This window comes from Osmerus mordax, chromosome 18 (assembly GCF_038355195.1).
Source record: "Osmerus mordax isolate fOsmMor3 chromosome 18, fOsmMor3.pri, whole genome shotgun sequence".
Classification (NCBI taxonomy): Eukaryota; Metazoa; Chordata; class Actinopteri; order Osmeriformes; family Osmeridae; genus Osmerus; species Osmerus mordax.
The window spans coordinates 6,168,547-6,186,520 of record NC_090067.1 but is presented as its reverse complement, the minus strand read 5'-3'; the positions used below and the strand labels follow the sequence as shown (position 1 = coordinate 6,186,520).

Sequence of the window (17,974 nt, the reverse complement as noted above, 5' to 3'; positions counted from 1 at the left end):
CATGTGGGTCAAGGGGTGAATTGAACCGAACACCAGAAACAGACACTTCGTAAAGAATTCCGATCAGGTTTTGTTTATGGTGCACTAGTGAATGCGACTTAAGGAACTTATTTTTCCAGATATATTTTCTTGGAGTCCCTACACAAAACGCGAGTGAAATTTCGCGCCATTGAATTCCCATTGTACCTAAATGCAACAATCCATTGTTTGCTAAAACGGTCTTGCATGGAGCGTAACAACAAATAACGTTTGTAAGAGGTTTAATATGAATGTTTCTGACATGTAGAACATGCAGATCATGTTCTGGTTCATTGTACTATGAAAGAGGTTTTAGATTAGATGCCTCAATGTCTAAACACGGAAGGCTAGACTTTATACTTAGTTTCGCTTTGTTTCTGTCTCTACAAATACATAAACAAGACTTCCCACCCCCCCCCCCACCCCCCCCCACACACACACACAGTTTATCTGAGTGAGGGAAGATGCACAGGGCTCTAATGAGGAGAGGGTCAAGATGCGAAACTGAGTGAATCAATTCTGGTCAGTATGTCGGCGTGTGATGAATTGAGAAGTTAATCGTCTGGATGCCTCTAATGGCCTCACATAAGAATTAAAAATAAAAATAAATTACAAGATAGAAAGCCTGGGCCTGTATCCATCTGTGGAGACCTTGTGAGCTATCGATCTTGCCCTGAGCACTTACAGCCTGATGTATTGTCAACACCGAGATGCAACGCTTGCCTGAGCACATGATAGTGGATTCTGACTGTCCAGTGGTCACTCACAGATATCTCACAGGGTGGGTGGGCGAAGTAGAGCTAGCACACACACACACACACTGACACACACACTCACACACACACTCACACACACACACACACACACACACACACACACACACACTCACACTCACACGTACACGCTGCACACACACATACACCAGTAATCTTACTGTAGGTCCAAACTTTGGTTCCTCGCTGTGAACACAGTGGAACTAAATCCTCCATTTGTTAAGTTGAAGGCTGAAAAGTGTTGACGATATGGGTCAGTTTTCATGTAATGAGAGTAGTGAGATCCAGATGTATTAGGGTGCTCTGTGGGAGGGATGCTGATTCACTTTGGTGCTCTGCATGAGGCAGACTCATTTGGATGAGTGAGCAGAGATTTGGGCTGTGTTCAAGGACTCCTGTGGGTTCTCTTCATACAGAGCCGTGAGTGTTCTAGAGAGCAGGGATGCAGAGGAGGACAGAGATGAAGCAACGTATGATATGAGACGCGATCCGACCTTACTGATGCGCTTCAAACAGGCTTCCACTACTGTGGTGGAGACCTGGGGTATTCAAAGAAGAAAGAGCTTTGATCGAGTTAACAGATTAATTCTGTCTGTCTGTCTGCCTTTCTGTATATCTGTGTATGTCGCCTGTCTGCCAGCCTGTCTATTTGTAGCCTAGTCTGTCTGCCTGCCTACCCGCCTGTCTGTCTGCCTTTGTCATGCAGCCTCTGTCCAAACCCTGCCTGTCTGAGTCACCTCTCCATTGTCTCCCCACAGATCGTCTTTGAGGCAACCGTCTCGGCCGAGCGGCGGGGCTACATCGCTCTGGACGACATCCTGCTGCTGAACTACCCCTGCTGTAAGTATCCCTCCTCCTCCTCCACATCCTGCTGCTGAACTACCCCTGCTGTAAGTAGCCCTCCTCCTCCACATCCTACTCCTCCTCCACCACTTCACCACTGACCTTTACGGGGAGCGGGGAGTCTCGCCGTCCTCCAGGGGCGAGGGGGCGGAGGGGACCCCCGGACAGAGCCCGGTCTCAGCGGGCTGGTCGGAGAGGGGGGGAGGCCGATCTGTTCCCAGAAGTTGCTGAGGAAGAGCACACTGTGAGGCAGGCGGGCGGGCGGCCGTCAGCGTGGAGCCTGGCATCTCCAGGAGGTGCGTCGGCACAGCGGTGGAGTCCTTTTGGCGCTCTGACCTTTCCTCTTGATGGCTGCACTCACGGATTCCCTGTGCCGCTCTCTCAAAGCTAATGTGCAGTTATGGGCGACCAAGCGATTTTTTTTTCCTCTTGATTTCACTCCGTCCACGAATAAGAGGAGCCACACTTTAATGCCACATCATAGCAAGATTTTTTGGGGGGGTGTAATTTCCTATTATATCCGTATCCCCCCTCCCTCCCTCCGTCCGTCTGTGACCTGCCTCTCTCCCTGTCTCTACCTCACTCTCTCCCTCCAAGTCTCAGCTGCAGTCCGCAAGCCTATTAGCTCAGTTTGGGAACTGTGACAGACAGGACGACCCCGGATTTTTTCGACTTTGCTGACATTGGCCGGTGGTGGACATCAGTGATGCCTGTAGACAAACGGATTTCGGCGCGCGGTCTTGAGCCCCCATGCTGGCTCTCAGTGAGATTATAACCCTGTTTGAGGATCGGAACTGCGGGAAAATGTTAATGAATGGTAATGGAGGGCGTTTATGAGCTCATGAAACTGGGAGAGCTTTTACAGCCTCTTAAAAATAGCCAGACCCTAATAAATCATTCAGAAGCCAGAGTCCTCGAAGGAAAACTCACATTGAAACCCTCGTAAACCTCTCTAAAACAAGCCGGCTTTCTTTTTTCCCCTCACTTTTCAATTTGAATTTTTTTCTCTCAGTTAATCTAATTTCCAACTTTTAGCATTTAGACTGTGTAACCACAAATGGAGGAGTGGCCGTATGGTTTCCATGGTGACTAGGGATGGGTTGCTGGGTGCTGTGGTAGTTGGGAGCCCCCTGCATGGGACTGGGGCTCCTCTTGGCCCTGGTGCAGATGGCAGCACTTGGGCCCCTGCCGTCCCCATTAAATAATCAGCACTCTCATTAGGAGCGGCAGTGCCTGCCAGGGGCTTCCGTGCTACTTTTCTCTGATGCGCACACGCGCGCCCACACACACTACCACACTACACACATAGACACTCTCAAACACCACACACTCAAATATGCAGGATATCTATCGGTCTCGTTTCTTTCACACACACAATTCTTTGACCTCAAACACACACTCAAATGTGTATAATGTATATTGTCTGTCTCTTTCACACACACACATATACACACACACACACACACACACTTTCTTTCTCAAACACACACACACACACATTCAGAGATCAAGTGCTGCCTGTCTCATGTGCAGCACATATCCCACACTTCCTCCAGTCACAATCTTTATTCCAAACACGTTTCAGAATCAAGCGAATTCTCTGCCCATTTAAAAGTTCCTTTAGCATAAGTAGTGTTAAGCACCCGAATGACAACTAAGTTAACAGATGGGCCACAATTATGCAGGAAACTTACTGATCACAGTTCTGTGTGTGTTTCATGTTAATGGGTAATGGGGACCTATAAAACAATATGGATTCTGCATGAAACACAAAAGACAAGTCTGGGGCTTGACAGCCACCTGCAGAAATCAATTAGAAGACAGGCTGCTCCCTGTCCATGCTCACTGGAGGGGGGGACAGAAGAGAAGGCAGAGAAAGAAGGAGATGAACAAGGGGTGGGGTGGGGGGGACAGAGAGGCCATCTCTATCATCCCGCTCGCTGCCAGATGTCCGTTTCCATGGAGACTCATTATTGGGGTGTCAGGTGTGCGGAGGGAGGGAGGACAGATGTGTCTGTGGCTCCTTCCAACACAGGTGGAAGGCCCTCGGTCACATGACATCAGTCACATGCCACTAGCGTTCAGTCACAGTCGGCAGACGTTACGAAGCTGCCTTTCAAATCCCTAACGTTTCAGTTGACTGCCTTAATCGTTGTGTGAATGCCTTGTTGTATCAAATGCAACCGTTCCAGAGTGGCATGTCCTGTAGTGTACTGTTGTTCATACAGAACCACTCTCCTGAGACGCAGCCTTGGAAATATGCCATCACATGACTCACAACTGGACAGCTAGGTGCAAAAAAAGCTGATTATTGGATGGTAATACTTTGATTCAGTCATACTGTGCTGTTGTGATAACTGGGGGATCCTCTCACCCTCTCTACAGTAGTCGCTTTCCCCCATTTTCTTGAGGTACCGTAATTACAAATACTCCAGATGTTCCTTTTGCTAAGCCCTCTTCCTCTTGCACAGCATTTTATTCTGCTCTGAAATTCCATTCCTGTGGTTAATCCTGAGGTAAATGCTGTGATTAGGCAGGGGTAGAGCGCAGTACGGATCCAGTTATGTTGTGCTTGAGTTCTTGAGAGCATAGGTTGAATCACACCGCACTGTATTTGGGCAAATGAAAGTCTTTGCCTTCTGTTTGTGCTGTTGTTGAGGTTGAAGACACGCATCTTTGTGTGCGTGCGTGTGCATGCGTACACGGGTGTGTGCACATGTACGTGTGTGTGTGTTCCCTGTATATATGTGCAGCGCTGTATCGATGATGATGATAAGCTGATGCAGACATGCTGTAGTCACAGTGCGTGTGTGCTTGTCCGTCCTGTCCACAGACAAGGTGCCCCACTTTTCTCGGCTGGGTGATGTGGAGGTGAACGCCGGGCAGAATGCCACTTTCCAGTGTGTCGCGACGGGCAAGACTGGCGAGGAGGAGCCCTTCCTGCTGGAGGTGAGCGAGATCCGAAGAGGAAAGGATTATGAGGATGATATATGAATGTAGGATTGCCTTAGGGCATATCATAATGAACTTCTATTCCTGAGCCTTGACATGGAAGGGCCTTTTATTGGAAGGTTTAGCTCTTACAAAATGAATGAATTTCCTTTGTTTTGATTTGCATGCTGATACTCTTGCCTTGTCATCTGTATAAAAGCCTTTCATACACACATAAACAGTTCCATCTTCTCTGTGGTGAATTTAAAACTAATATTAGTCCTCAGAAATCAACTGTGTGTGCCTCTACGTTTTCCTTGTCCTTGAAGCTACCACATCTAAGTGCTTTCGAGATGTTAGAAGCCGAGAGAAGGTTCTGCGCAAATGAGATGGTGGTATGGCTGGCTGCTCTGTCCCCTGTGTTTTTCTCAGTTTGCACTTATCTTCCTCTTTATTGAAGCCTTGTGCAGCCCCCGCATCTAGAAGCGTTCAAAACCATGACATTTGATCTACTCTCTTTTACACACATGAGCGAGCGAGAGGTGTCAAAACCTTTGTGTGAAAACTGTGTTCTCAGAAGTGAGCACTTCTCAGACATTAGTCTAGTGCACATAATGCTGGTCTGGGTAATTATCTGAATGGTCTGCCAGCATAGCACATTATCAGGGCCAAGGGACCATGTCCACCTACCTCCTACTTGTATTTGTGTTTACTCATAACCTTATATGCTGATTGATATTGAGCATTTGGAGCAGCAGAAATGAAGATTTCTTAGCCATTATTGCCTTCTGTTTCTCCATTTGTTGTGCAGGGGTGTGTTTGATCGTAGCTATTTTGTGTTCTGTGAGCCTGCTAATTGCTGGATTCTCTTTGATCTCCTTGGCAGAGATCTCCCTGGATTCATGTGATTTATTTCTCCTCGCGCTCCCCTGTTTAGATAGTCCAAACAAATTGTTTGCATAAGGTTTCTCATTCAATTAGTGTTATTTCCTTGGTGTCTTTTGTCCTCCATCACAGGGTTCTATTCCGGATACTGTTTAGATCTCAGACAACGTCAACATGTTTGTTTTCAATTGGGAGTAGAATTCATTATCACAGAAATGCATAATTATTCCATAATATGGGTCTTATTGGCAGTGAGGCCAATTTAGGGATTTATTTACTTTACCTGTCAGTTTATGGGCTTGTCTGTTTGCTTAAACTAGAGGGAGGTGAGCATAATTGTAATATGATGGTCTGTGGCATAACAGTAAGCACACACACGTCATATATGTGTTAGTGGATTCAAAGAGCCAAAAAAGAGAGGAAAGGAAATCTAGTCAAACATTATTTACGGCCGATGCACAATCACATTGAAACTGAAGTCGATTCATTTCGTTGTGGAAATAAAATAAAAATGCTTTTGGAGGCAATAATCTCTGGCTTTATGATACATTATCCTTACAGAGCATATCTGAAATCTGCTCTCTTCGTTAAATCGTGCTAAAACAACATGAACATCCGGATGTCAAATCCGCTTATGTATGACTAGAAAGAGAGTGAAACAGAAACAGCTACACAATACCTTGCTTTTCCAAGAGCTAGCAGCATGTAGCTCGCACAAGGAACATCTGAACTCGGCTAGCTGTCCAATTTCCCATTTCCTCTTGTACACCTTGTGGCGGTTGTCAGCCGTGGCACATTAGCGCAGATAGCAATGAGTAGTTGACATCCAGCACTTTCTGTCAGTGGAATCACCTGCTGGGTGGCCTCTGTCACCGGTGACACAACGCCAACTGTTTTTTTGGGGTGACATTTATAATGTATTCATTATATTTCCCTTACTCTACACCTACACGCCTCATTGCTCCCATCTTTGTCTTTGTGTCTCTTTCTCTCTCACACATCGGTACACAAGTACAATCGCACTACTTATGCCTGGCAGATATTCCGATTTCAACGTGTTTACCTGACCGCAGGTCAGTTCGCTTGACCACTGTTCTATTGTCTCTCTTTGTGTGTGCATGTGTGTTCGTATGTGTGTGTGGTGTGTGCCAGCGCCGCAACGGAGCTGTGGTGACGGCGTCCTCGGTGGTGCGGCTGAGCCACAAGCGGCTGATGGCGACCTTCCAGGTGGAGGCGGAGCGCGGCGAGCAGGACTTGTACCGCTGCGTCACCCAGTCCACTCGAGGCGCCGCCGTCTCCAACTTTGGCGAGCTGATCGTACGAGGTAGGGGAGGGCCCCTCGCCACAGCGCGCCACGCTCGCTCCTACAGGGGAACACTCCTCACCCCAACAAACACACCCCAAACAACCAGTCCATATGTTCACCATAGTGAACTGGTAGCACTCACACATATTACCCTCCCGTTACACTATAGAAACCAGCAGTCCAGCCCCCACCTGACTACTGTACAACTTCTTGTACTACACCGCTTCCCACACACACACACACACACACACACACACACACACACACACACATATACACACCCACAAACATGTACAGGGTTTGCAACTGGGAGACTTCATCCAAATGTTCTCTTTAATCTCTTTAAATCTCAATAATTAATTTTGTTTATGTGCAATCACCCACAAACATACACACACACACCTGCATACAATATACATATGTGCTAATTTATTTAAATTCAGTCTTCCTGACACAAACTCCGCAGAAACAGATATGCAATATGCAATGAGTGTTTTCTCTATTAGGTATGTGGTAGTCAGATTGTATGTATGTGTTTCTGTTCTGTAAACCTATCCAGTTAAATACGTGTTATTTTTCTTCCTCCACACGTGTTTCACAAACAACATTTTGCTTAGTTGATTAGGGTCATATTACTCAATCATAGGTCTATTCTCTGCTGAAAGGGCGGAATTACTCATGCAATCATTCATGCAAATAAGCCCTTATTCTGCTTCGTTATGGTCAGAATTAAGTCTCTGTTCCATTCAAGTGCCTCTCTCTGTGCAGAGTCTGACGTGATTAAAAGATTTCTCTGAATTTTTTTTAGTCAATGCTTGGAGCTTATTCAAAGGGCTCGTTCAACATTTCAAACCAAAGGGCGACATGCAGTCCTTGACTGGGCTTTGTTGGGAAGCCTTGTGCCACAGAGCACTCTGTGGGCAGTCAGAAGTGTTCGACTCATCCAAATGCAGACTCACCGAGCAACATGTTTTAATTAGTCGCGCAGGTAAACAAGTCCATAACAAAAGGCTGTGAGAACTCATTTACGTCTTTAGTCCTCAGCTGATAATGTCCTCGTGATGAGCTCTTACTCTTATCTCTCAGGTAAACCAATCGACAAACAAAACAGCCAATCACTAAAGGAAAAAGAAGCAAATGAGTTCAGCCTTTTAGAGAGACTTCCTGTTAGCCCTGGTTTAACCCCGTGGCCTCTGTGTGCCCCGTGTCAGTGCCCCCGACGCCCATCGCCCCCCCCCAGCTGCTCCGTGCGGGCCCCACCTACCTAATCATCCAGCTCAACACCAACTCCATCGTCGGGGACGGGCCCGTGATCCGCCGAGAGATCGAGTACCGCGCCAGCCAATCGCCTTGGACCGAGACCCATGGCGTGGGATCGCTGACCTATAAGGTGTGGCACCTGGAGCCGGACACGGAGTACCGCATCAGCGTGCTTCTCACCAGGCCGGGGGAGGGGGGCACGGGGGCGCCCGGACCCCCCCTGATCAGCAGGACAAAGTGTGCAGGTGAGAGGGCGAGGAGGGGCGGGAAGGGAGAGGGGTCATCAACTTGCTGTGTCAGTTTGAAAGCTACTCTTCAGCTCCTCCATACCTTGAAAGCCTGTTGATACTGACATGTAAGTACCTACCTTTCAAGAGGAATCTGCAGCGCAGATGTCCGTGTCTAGCAGCTTCCCTTACCCTCTCCTCCTCACACACACACACACACACACACACACACACACAAACCCCTCTCGCCACACACCCATCTCCCGTCCATGTTTGTGTATGGAACAAACTGCCTGACACTGTCAGCAGTGGCAAAAATCTGCTATCAACTTTGGGGGGGACAATTATATTAAATTTCCTCAAGAGCAATTCCTGAGGGGGACACCAAAATTACTGCTGTAACACACAGCACATTAAAAAAGTGCCACTGTGTCCATAATCAGCAAAGCGCTTTCATTGCGTATTATTAATATTATTGAAATTACATAGTTATGTTTACAGTGATTTATTGGGGGGGACAAATCATATTTTCCCCAGGATGGGGGGGTCGTGTCCCCCCCTGTCCCCCCCGGGATTTCCGCCTATGACTGTCAGGTACGACCACAGGAAGCCCTGTCAGCTGTCACAATCTTTGAACACCCCTCTGTCACCAAGCCCACCCCCCTCCACACACACATACACACACACTCTGGCCGCTCCCCACGCCCAGATGCAAGGCTGCGGGTCCCCTCTGGGTCTGGTGTGCAAACTTGATTCCTTTTTCCCCCCGTCGCGGCACAGAGACAGAGCCATGCTCGTCAGACGCCGTCTGTTTCCCGGGGTTCTGTGTGCTTTGCATGACTGGCGCACAGCGAGGGGCTGTGATTCATCTCCTTCCTTTGATGAAAAGAGTAGGTGTGCTCTGGCAGGGAGAGATGTTCTACCACCTTCTCCCCATGAAGCAGCCGGAAGAGTAACGTCGCCTGCCCGTCAAGTCCTCAATGATCTCCGGGAAGGAGAGGAAAGCGAAGGGGTTGGGGTGCGAATGAGACGCGGGGCCGATCACGCCGGGAGCAGCGCCGCGGGGATTAGCGGTCGCCTGGTTGGCCGCGTGACGATCGCCGGCCGCTCTGTGGGCAGGACTGACGGCCGTGCATGAGCTGCAATCCGTCTGCTTGCATGATCCCTCTTAACCCACCACCCTGACTCAGAGATGACTCCCTCCCTCATTCCCTCCCTCCATCCCTCATTCCCTCCCTTCCTCCCTCATTCCCCCCTTCCTCCCTCATTCCCTCCCTCCCTCCAGGCTGAGATTGTGTGTCCACCAGAGGTGACCCTGGAGCCAGGGGCTGCAGAGCTCTGATTGGGCTGGTGAGTGAGATCTAGCCTGGTCACGGGGCAGCGAGGCTGGATGCTTGATCTGCTCGCTGACACGCAGGTTTACTGTGGCACGCTGGGAGGAAAGGAGTAGGAGCCAGCAGGGATCAAAACTAATTGTAGTCACACATGCACACACACACTTACACTCTGCCCCCATCCCTCCCCTTCTTGTGGCCTGTCCCTTTAGTCAAATCAGGATGACTGCGCCTCTCTGGGCAAGCTGCAGGGTGGCTCTCGTGTGTGTGTGTTGCACATGTCTGCTGTGGTCCTCTGATGAGGATGAGCAACGGGATCTCGGGGAGCCTTCGTAGCTGCAGTAGCAGACTTGCTCACACCCTGCCTGAGGGGAGAACCCGAGACACACACACACAAGAATACGATACACACAAGCATACGATACACACAAGCATACGATACACACAAGCATACGATACACACAAGCATACCATACACACAAGCATACCATACACACAAGCATACCATACACACAAGCATACGATACACACAAGCATACGATACACACAAGCATACAATTACGCGTCCCACCGTCTCCAGTCTTTCCTCTCCGTGCCACTGGCTGGCGTGCCTGGCCGAGGGGTTCCTCTGCTCCTCTTGTGTCTCGCCAGCCGGTTTCCCACCAGGGGTCGACAGAAATAACCCTGCGCTCTGGAGGCTGGACATGTGCATGGCAGGGAGGTGGGGTTGCGCTTCACACATGACAGGAGTAATTAGCTGATTCCAGCTCACGTCAGAAGGGTCGGCCCAGCACCGTTGGCTCGGCGGCGACTTACAGTAAGCGACGAGGGAAGCGATGACGCCGACGCGTTCTCCCAGGGCTGCTCGGTCCCCTTCGTCTGTAACAAGCTGTAGTCCCCGTTCGAGAAAGGGTTGCTTCACATCAACGTTGCTGTTTTCTGTTCTCTCTCTCTCTCCCCCGCTCTCTCTCCCTCTCTCTCCCTCTCCTCTGTCTCTCCCCTCCCCCCCCCCCAGAGCCCATGCGTGCGCTGCGGGGCCTGACGTCCACTGAGATCCAGCCCCGCCAGCTGGCCCTGCAGTGGGAGCCCCTGGGCTACAACCTGACGCGCTGCCACACCTACTCGGTGTCCCTGTGCTACCGCTACTCCACGCCAGCAGGGGGCGGCAGCGGGAACAACGCCACGGTGCGCGAGTGCCTGTCGGTGGAGCGCAACACCTCCCACTTCACCCTGCGAGACCTGCCGCCCTTCCGGGCGGTGCACGTACGCCTGGCGCTGGCCAACCCCGAGGGCAAGAAGGAGAGTCGGGAGGTCACCTTCCAGACTGAGGAGGACAGTGAGTAGACCAACACGCGCATCGCCCACAATGCACCGTGAACGTCTAGCCGACGTCACGCTGTTTTCTCGATGTTCTATTGTGCTTTTGAATACCATTCGGCAGCATGTGGTCCTAGGCAGTAGGCAGCATGGAATGTCTAATGGTTGTAAATGGGTTGTGCGAATCGCGTGTATCTTCCACGTTGCGTACGATGCAGTGGGTCAACAGAAGGAAAATAACTTTCTGCTACGGTTATCTATAGGAAGCGAAGCATGTTTCGTCACACAGGAAATTAATTACTGCGCGCTAGTTACACATATTACACTGAAACACAAATATTGAATCGCAAAATAAGCTGGCTCAGCATAACTAAACAGAATACATCCATTTAAATAGAGTCAAATGGAGAATTAATCAGTGTGGTCATAGCCACCGGGCAAAAAAGTTGAAATGATTTAGCTTATCTTGGTATTCATGTTTTTTTTTTATTGTGTGTGTGTACAGGAACAGATTAAGCATTTAATACAAATTGCTGGACACTGAATGGGCAGGGGGGTCGAAAGGGCATGCTCTTGTACAATCAGCGTTTGTTTATTTGACAATAGAGTGTTGCTGACAGCCATTCTTAACCCAGGAGAGAGGGAAAGGGAACAAGAGAGAGATAGAAAGATAGGGAGGACGCGCAACACTGTGCGGCGCCAAATTGATTGCTTCTCTAAATGGCGAAAGTCTTCCAATGCATTTGGGGAATACAAATGTGGCTGTGAATGTAATGTGCATTTTGTAGCCAATTGAACCGCACCACTTGAATTTCGGAAGAAAGAGGACAGATAAAAAGAGACTGAGAGAGGACTCCTAATTATCGGTACCTGCACGGCGCTGTCTGTAGGCCAGCAAAGACAAATGGGGAAACAGTAACCCAGGGAGGCCAAATGATATTTACTTCATTTTATTCGGCCTCATTCCGCTCTCTGAAGATGCCGCCTCTCTCACAGTCTTCATTTGGCCTTTTTTCGGGTTGAGGAGGCGACGATTTCAAGTGGGAATTGGAGTGTCACACAAATAAACAAATCACAATGTTTCCCCCCTGGGCTCTATTACTGACACAGGGCTCCATCACAGAGGTACCCAAGATGTGTTTTTCAAGGTGCCGTACGTCGCGCGGATACATTACGCTCTCCCTTGATCCGTTGAGTGCCAGTCTTGACAGTTCCCCAATCCGACTGTCAATGTAAGAGCTCCTGTCATGGACAGAGCCGCTGTAATTGGCCTGGTGGCGTCCGCTTCCTGTTAACGCGTGCTTTGGCTGGTTGGCGAGGTACACACATCCTGTTAGCTGGGCTCTGGAGAGAGCAGGAACGGGCTACACTCCACCTGAGTGTTCGGGTGTGGAGGCTTGTTAGCTAGCGCATGCAACCAGTACACCATACCAGATAGAACTTGGTGTGGACACACACCCTAACCCTGATGCACACACACACACACACACACACTGACATACTCTTTTCCTGTGTGTCCTTCTCTCACACATAGGCACAGACACTGTGAATTAATGTACAGTATGTATGTTCGTTCGTACGTAGTGTCATTCACACACACATTCTTGGGCTCTATTACTTTCTTATCCCTAACCCCCCCACCCTGAGTCTGGCTCCTCCCTAGCCAGGGGAGGGATATGAGAACAGGCATTTCACTGTACTAAAAAATGCTGTACGCGGCACCCAGACGACAAAATGGCAGGGCAGCTTTCACACCATGAAAGACGGATGTTCTGTCTGTAGCTCTTTGGCTCTCTTCCCTGTTTTTCTTCAGTCAGTGTGGTGCTAAAGAAGAAGAATGGACTGTCATCCTCCCAGCCTTGGCCCTGTTATCAGATAGAGGAGGCCCGCTATGTCCAACGCCAGTATCCTCTGGACTGGAAACTGGCCTGTCCTTCAACTACTCTTTCATCACTTTCCTGCTACTGTATGACCCCCCCCCCCCATCACCACCCCCCCCCCCCCCCCCCCCCCGCCACCCTGTCCCTTTTTTCTCTCTTCCTCTTTCTGTCACTGTCTTTCTTTTTCTGTCCATCCAAACAAGGCATTTTGGCCCAGGGGTGCTGGTGAATGGTTGGTGGAAGTCTGAGTTTTTCAATAAAGCATGTCTCTCTCTCTCTCTCTCTCTCTCTCTCTCTCGCTGTCATTTAGTACCTGGCGGTATTGCACCCGAGTCCCTGACCTTCACCCCGTTGGATGATATGATTTTCCTCAAGTGGGAGGAGCCTGTGGAGCCCAATGGCCTCATCACACAGTATGAGGTAGGAATAAAGGCGTTATTACGATCCCTCCCGACCTGTGCTTGTCGGAGGCTGATGTGTTTGCTGTGCTCACCCGCAGCCTGCAGGAGCACAGTCATTAGAGGGGAGGGGAGCCTGGTTCGCCTCATCCTTCATGGGATTTAAATGTTCCTATGCTAATGTGACTGCGGCTGTAATTACATGCGGGAGGATCATTCTAATTGCATGCTGTATTTTCCAGAGAGATTCCTTCACGTGGGGGCAACTTTAAATGTTTCTAATTACTTATTGACACCCTTATGGTTACAACTTGTTTTTACACTTTACATGACATGAAAAAAAGACTTTGGTATCTCGCCACACACAACATGTGGATGAACACACACAAGCACATACAGGCATTCCACACCCACACACAACACAGAAAAATAACATCCAATAGCCTATTATTATATTTGTGCAGGGAAAGTCAGGCACATTAGAGGATGACTTGCATTGAATAGCTGTCTGTTTAGTAATGGGAGACAGGGAGGCAGATGGGCAGCCGAAATGATATTGAGTGTGAGGCTGTATTAACTTGGGGGGGCTGGGAGGGGGGGGGGGGGGGGGGGGCTGGGAGGGGGGGGGGGGTCTCGGTGCTTGAAGAGAAGCCTGTCTGAAGCTGAAGAGGAGAATGAAAGGTTCGCAGAGGCGAGCCTGAGCCTGTGGATGGTGAGAGGAGAGAAGGAGGAGAGAATAAGGGGGAGAAGCGCAGTCCTGCTGATAATAACAAAATGGCAGACAGTCAGACAGGAGACGCGCAGAGTAAAGGGGTGATGCTTTTGAAATTGCGGAGAAAATGACAGGAGAGAGGCGTAAAGGCGGAGTGGATGTGGTCAGGAAGAGGAAGGGGAGCGAGGGAAGAGAGGAGAGGAGCACCCCGAGCAGGGAGGCGCGGTGAATGGACGGGGAGAGTCAAGCAGAAAAAAGATTGGAGCAGAAATAATTGGGAGACAAAGAGACAGATGAGAGGGAAATATATGAGAGAGAGAAAAAGGGAAAAATGTAGAATGTGAAAGAGAGAATTGGAAAGAGAGGTGGAGATAAAGCGAAAGAGAGAGAGAGAGAGAGAGAGAGAGAGAGAGAGAGAGAGAGAGAGAAAAAGCGAAAGCGAGGGACGGTGAAAGAGAGAGAATTGAAGAGAGAGAGAAACCATGAGCCTCTGCAACAGATGACAACCGGACAGATCTCATTCCGGGTAGCATGCGGTGGCAGCCAGTGGGTGGGCTGGCAGGCCCTGTCTGAGACACAGAAACACCTTCTAGAAGCTGCTCGTTTGTCAAAACTCTGACTCCCGGCATTCAAACAGCCCCCATGTCAGGAAAACACATGCACCAGAAACAATAACAACACCTCGTTCTGATCCCAGCGTTTCTCTGTTGTCACGCCTGATGCCAGCTTAAAGAATTTAGCAACGGTAACATCATTCCCCCGTGTTCTGACAAGGCAATATCCAATCCCACTGAAAGACTACAGCTCATTCAAAATTCTGCAGCAAGATTATTAACCAAAACTAAAAGGAGAGAACACATTAGTCCTGTCCTAGCTACTTTACACTGGCTCCCTGTTACCTTCAGAATTGACTTTAAGGTCCTTTTCCTCACATACAAAGCTCTACACGGACAAGGACCTAGCTATATTGCTCCTTTCTCCTTTATAAACTATACACCAGCTAGAACACTGCGATCATCAAATGCAGGCCTATTAGAGGTCACCAGAAGCAGTCATAAGAAGATTGGTGATTTGACCTTTGTCAATTACGCCCCAAAACTATGGAACAAATTACCCATAAATATTAGAGAAGCAAACACTCTAGACATTTTTAAAAGACAGCTTAAAACCTACCTTTATACCAAAGCATTGAAGTAATTTTATCTCAAAAGGGTTTTCCTACTTTTTAAAGTTGTTTTCTCTCTTGAAAACTCTTGAAAGATCTTATTGGGATTTTTATTTTTGTTTGAATTATTTATCACTTGTATTATTGTTTTTATTGATCTTATGTAAAGCACCTTGAGCTACAATTCTTGAATGAAATGTGCTATATAAATAAAGTCTTACTTACTTACTTACTGACAAGAACAAATACAGAAACAGGTTGGGTCGGCAGTGATCAGACTGGTATTGAGAGGTGGCTTCTCCTCGTCCCCTGTTTCTAGATCAGCTACCAGAGCATCGAGTCGTCCGACCCCGGCATCAACGTGCCAGGGCCCCGGCGCACCGTGTCCAAGCTGAGGAACGAGACCTACCACATGTTCTCAGGCCTGCACCCAGGCACCACCTACCTGGTGTCCGTGCGCGCCCGCACCGCCAAGGGCTTCGGCCAGACCGCCCTCACCGAGATCACCACCAACATCTCAGGTAAAATGGCCGCCGTGAGGACTCTCACCCCACAGGTAGCAGTTAAGCTACAGCAAACCTTTTTAGTACTTAGTTCATTGTTTGCTCTGAATCATTTTGGGCCACTTCAAGTTGTTTTCCATGTCCAGGTGTTCACATGGCTGTATTCAAGCCTTTATGGGGATTCTTGATAAATGGTGGCTCTTACTGTTCTTTCAACAATATGTGAGCAATTTCACATGGAGCTATACAAAATATAATTGCATGTGACCTCTCTGACTCAAATGACTTCAATTGCAACCTGGAGCAGAATAATAAGCAAACATTCACCCCTCCAGCTCCCTCCAGCAAATGGTGGGTTTCATCTTTATAAAGGTTGCTTATCCTGTGGTAACCTGTATCCTGTAGCTTACTGAATAAAGACTGTTCCTTCGTTCCAAGGCACTCATTGGAAGCACACCAGCAGGAAGTGTGGTTGTGTAATGTTAGGCTCCTCTATGATTCACACTGGTTTTAACTACCTACTCAGGGTCAGCTACCGACTACTACTTAGTTACCTACCACCTTCCCCTCAAACTGTACATGACCGTGTGCCTCTATGTATCATGGGAAATGTACCTATATAGAATGTGCTGTGCGCACGCACGTGTGCACGCTCGTGCCTGAGAACACCACATGGTATGCTATCCACTCAGTGTCCACTCAGACAGCTCCATTCGAGAGACTGTCGGTTGAGCTGATTGTTATTAATTCTTCGTTTTGCTAAAGAGGCTTTCGCCTGCGTATCCTGGCTGTACTCCAGCTGAAGTCTGTCCCGGCTGTAAACAGAGTTAAGAACGCTGCATCATGGTTCCCTGGGGAGAGAGGCTCTTACTTGTGCCATAATTACTAATGAATCCTATTGTCTCTGTAATGATGCTCTTCGACTCCGAGTCCTGAATAAATCTGTGTGCTATTCTTGAGTGACTGTTCTGGGTTGATTCGTAATTATGAATATTGATATGCTTTAGGAGGAGAAGTAGTGTGTGTTATCGCACCCTGTTGGGATGAGTGAGTCGTTGACTCTCCTGTGTTCCTCCCTTGCCTCTCCTACCCTCACATGTTCTGCCACGCACCCACACACACACACACACATACATCCACTCACGCACACACACACGCATCCACTCACGCACGCTCTCTTCCGCAGCCCCGGTGTTCGACTACGAGGACGTCCCGTCGCCTCTCAGCGAATCAGAGAGCACCATCACTGTGCTGCTGCGGCCTGCGTTGGGTAGAGGGGCGCCCGTCAGGTAGGACACCCCCACCCAGCCCCCCTCAAACAGCATTCAAACACGCTGTCGTATCCCGCGCTGACCGTGCCCCTGTGTCCAGCACCTACCAGGTGGTGGTGGTGGAGGAGGACGGCTCGCGGCGGGTGAGGAGGAGGGAGGCGGGCGGCGTCGACTGTTTCCCTGCCGCCGCCTCCCACAACGAGGCGCAGGCGAAGGGAGCCCCCCACTACTACACAGCCGAGCTACCTCCCAGCAGCCTCCCTGAGGCCACGCCCTTCACCGTGGGAGACAACCACACCTACAACGGCTACTGGAACACGCCGCTGGACCCCACCAAGAACTATCTCATCTATTTCCAGGCGGCCAGCAACTTCCGAGGGGTATGTACACCCGATGCTGGACCTTATGTTCGAGGTCCAGGTTCATGTAACTTGGCCGATAAGTGTAGGGTCTGTGGTTATGGACCGGAACCTCAGGGTCTCTGGAGGACTTGAGGGGTCGTTGGATGACAGGCCCCCGGCATCAGCAGAGAAACAGCTCAATGAAAGAGTTCAAAAGGATATAATTGTTCACAAACGCGGCAAACAAACTTGATGTTGATGTTTCTCTTTTTATTCAAACGCTGACTTCCCACTGGTGTAGACTGTCTGGAGCGTATCAGTATTATAACCTCTCCGAAAGACAGGATGCCAGACAGAGGCAGCTTCCTTTCATCTCCCTCCAACCCCCAAGTTACTTCTATCCTTCTCTGCAGTGAACCAGACACCTCTCAGGAATATCATAGAAATAGTCTAATAAAGCAGCGCTGTGAAATATTTACGTGTCGGTTTCTCTGTGGAACATTGATCATGAATGTTATCTTTCACCTCGTAGACATAAGTCTGAAGATGTAAGATGTTTAAACTCAGACTATCTTCCTGGGTGTTGATGTCTGCTGAAAGGCAGTTGTGTCTAAAGGACGCCATGAGACTCATGAAGTCGTGAAGAATGAAAGCAGGTATGGTGACAGAGAGAATGAAAGTACAAGCTTTTTACTTTTTACATTTCAAAACTGTTGAAAATATTAGACCTAATACACTGAAGGCCACTGAGTCGAGTCATCCAGGAGTTTTTCAAAGAGCTGGCTTGCTTGTCTCTTTCGAAACTAAACT

General features: G+C 49.0%; 1 protein-coding gene across 1 annotated transcript in view; it reads left to right on the top strand.

Moving 5' to 3' along the window:
• Positions 1 to 17,974, top strand: part of LOC136962476 (receptor-type tyrosine-protein phosphatase U-like) — a 45,316-nt gene that overhangs the window by 3,779 nt on the left and 23,563 nt on the right. Inside the window, 9 exon segments of the mRNA XM_067256262.1 lie at positions 1,550 to 1,631; positions 4,468 to 4,583; positions 6,603 to 6,774; positions 7,968 to 8,261; positions 10,593 to 10,913; positions 13,085 to 13,194; positions 15,369 to 15,570; positions 16,739 to 16,841; positions 16,924 to 17,203. Coding sequence (XP_067112363.1) covers positions 1,550 to 1,631; positions 4,468 to 4,583; positions 6,603 to 6,774; positions 7,968 to 8,261; positions 10,593 to 10,913; positions 13,085 to 13,194; positions 15,369 to 15,570; positions 16,739 to 16,841; positions 16,924 to 17,203 — 1,680 coding nt within the window.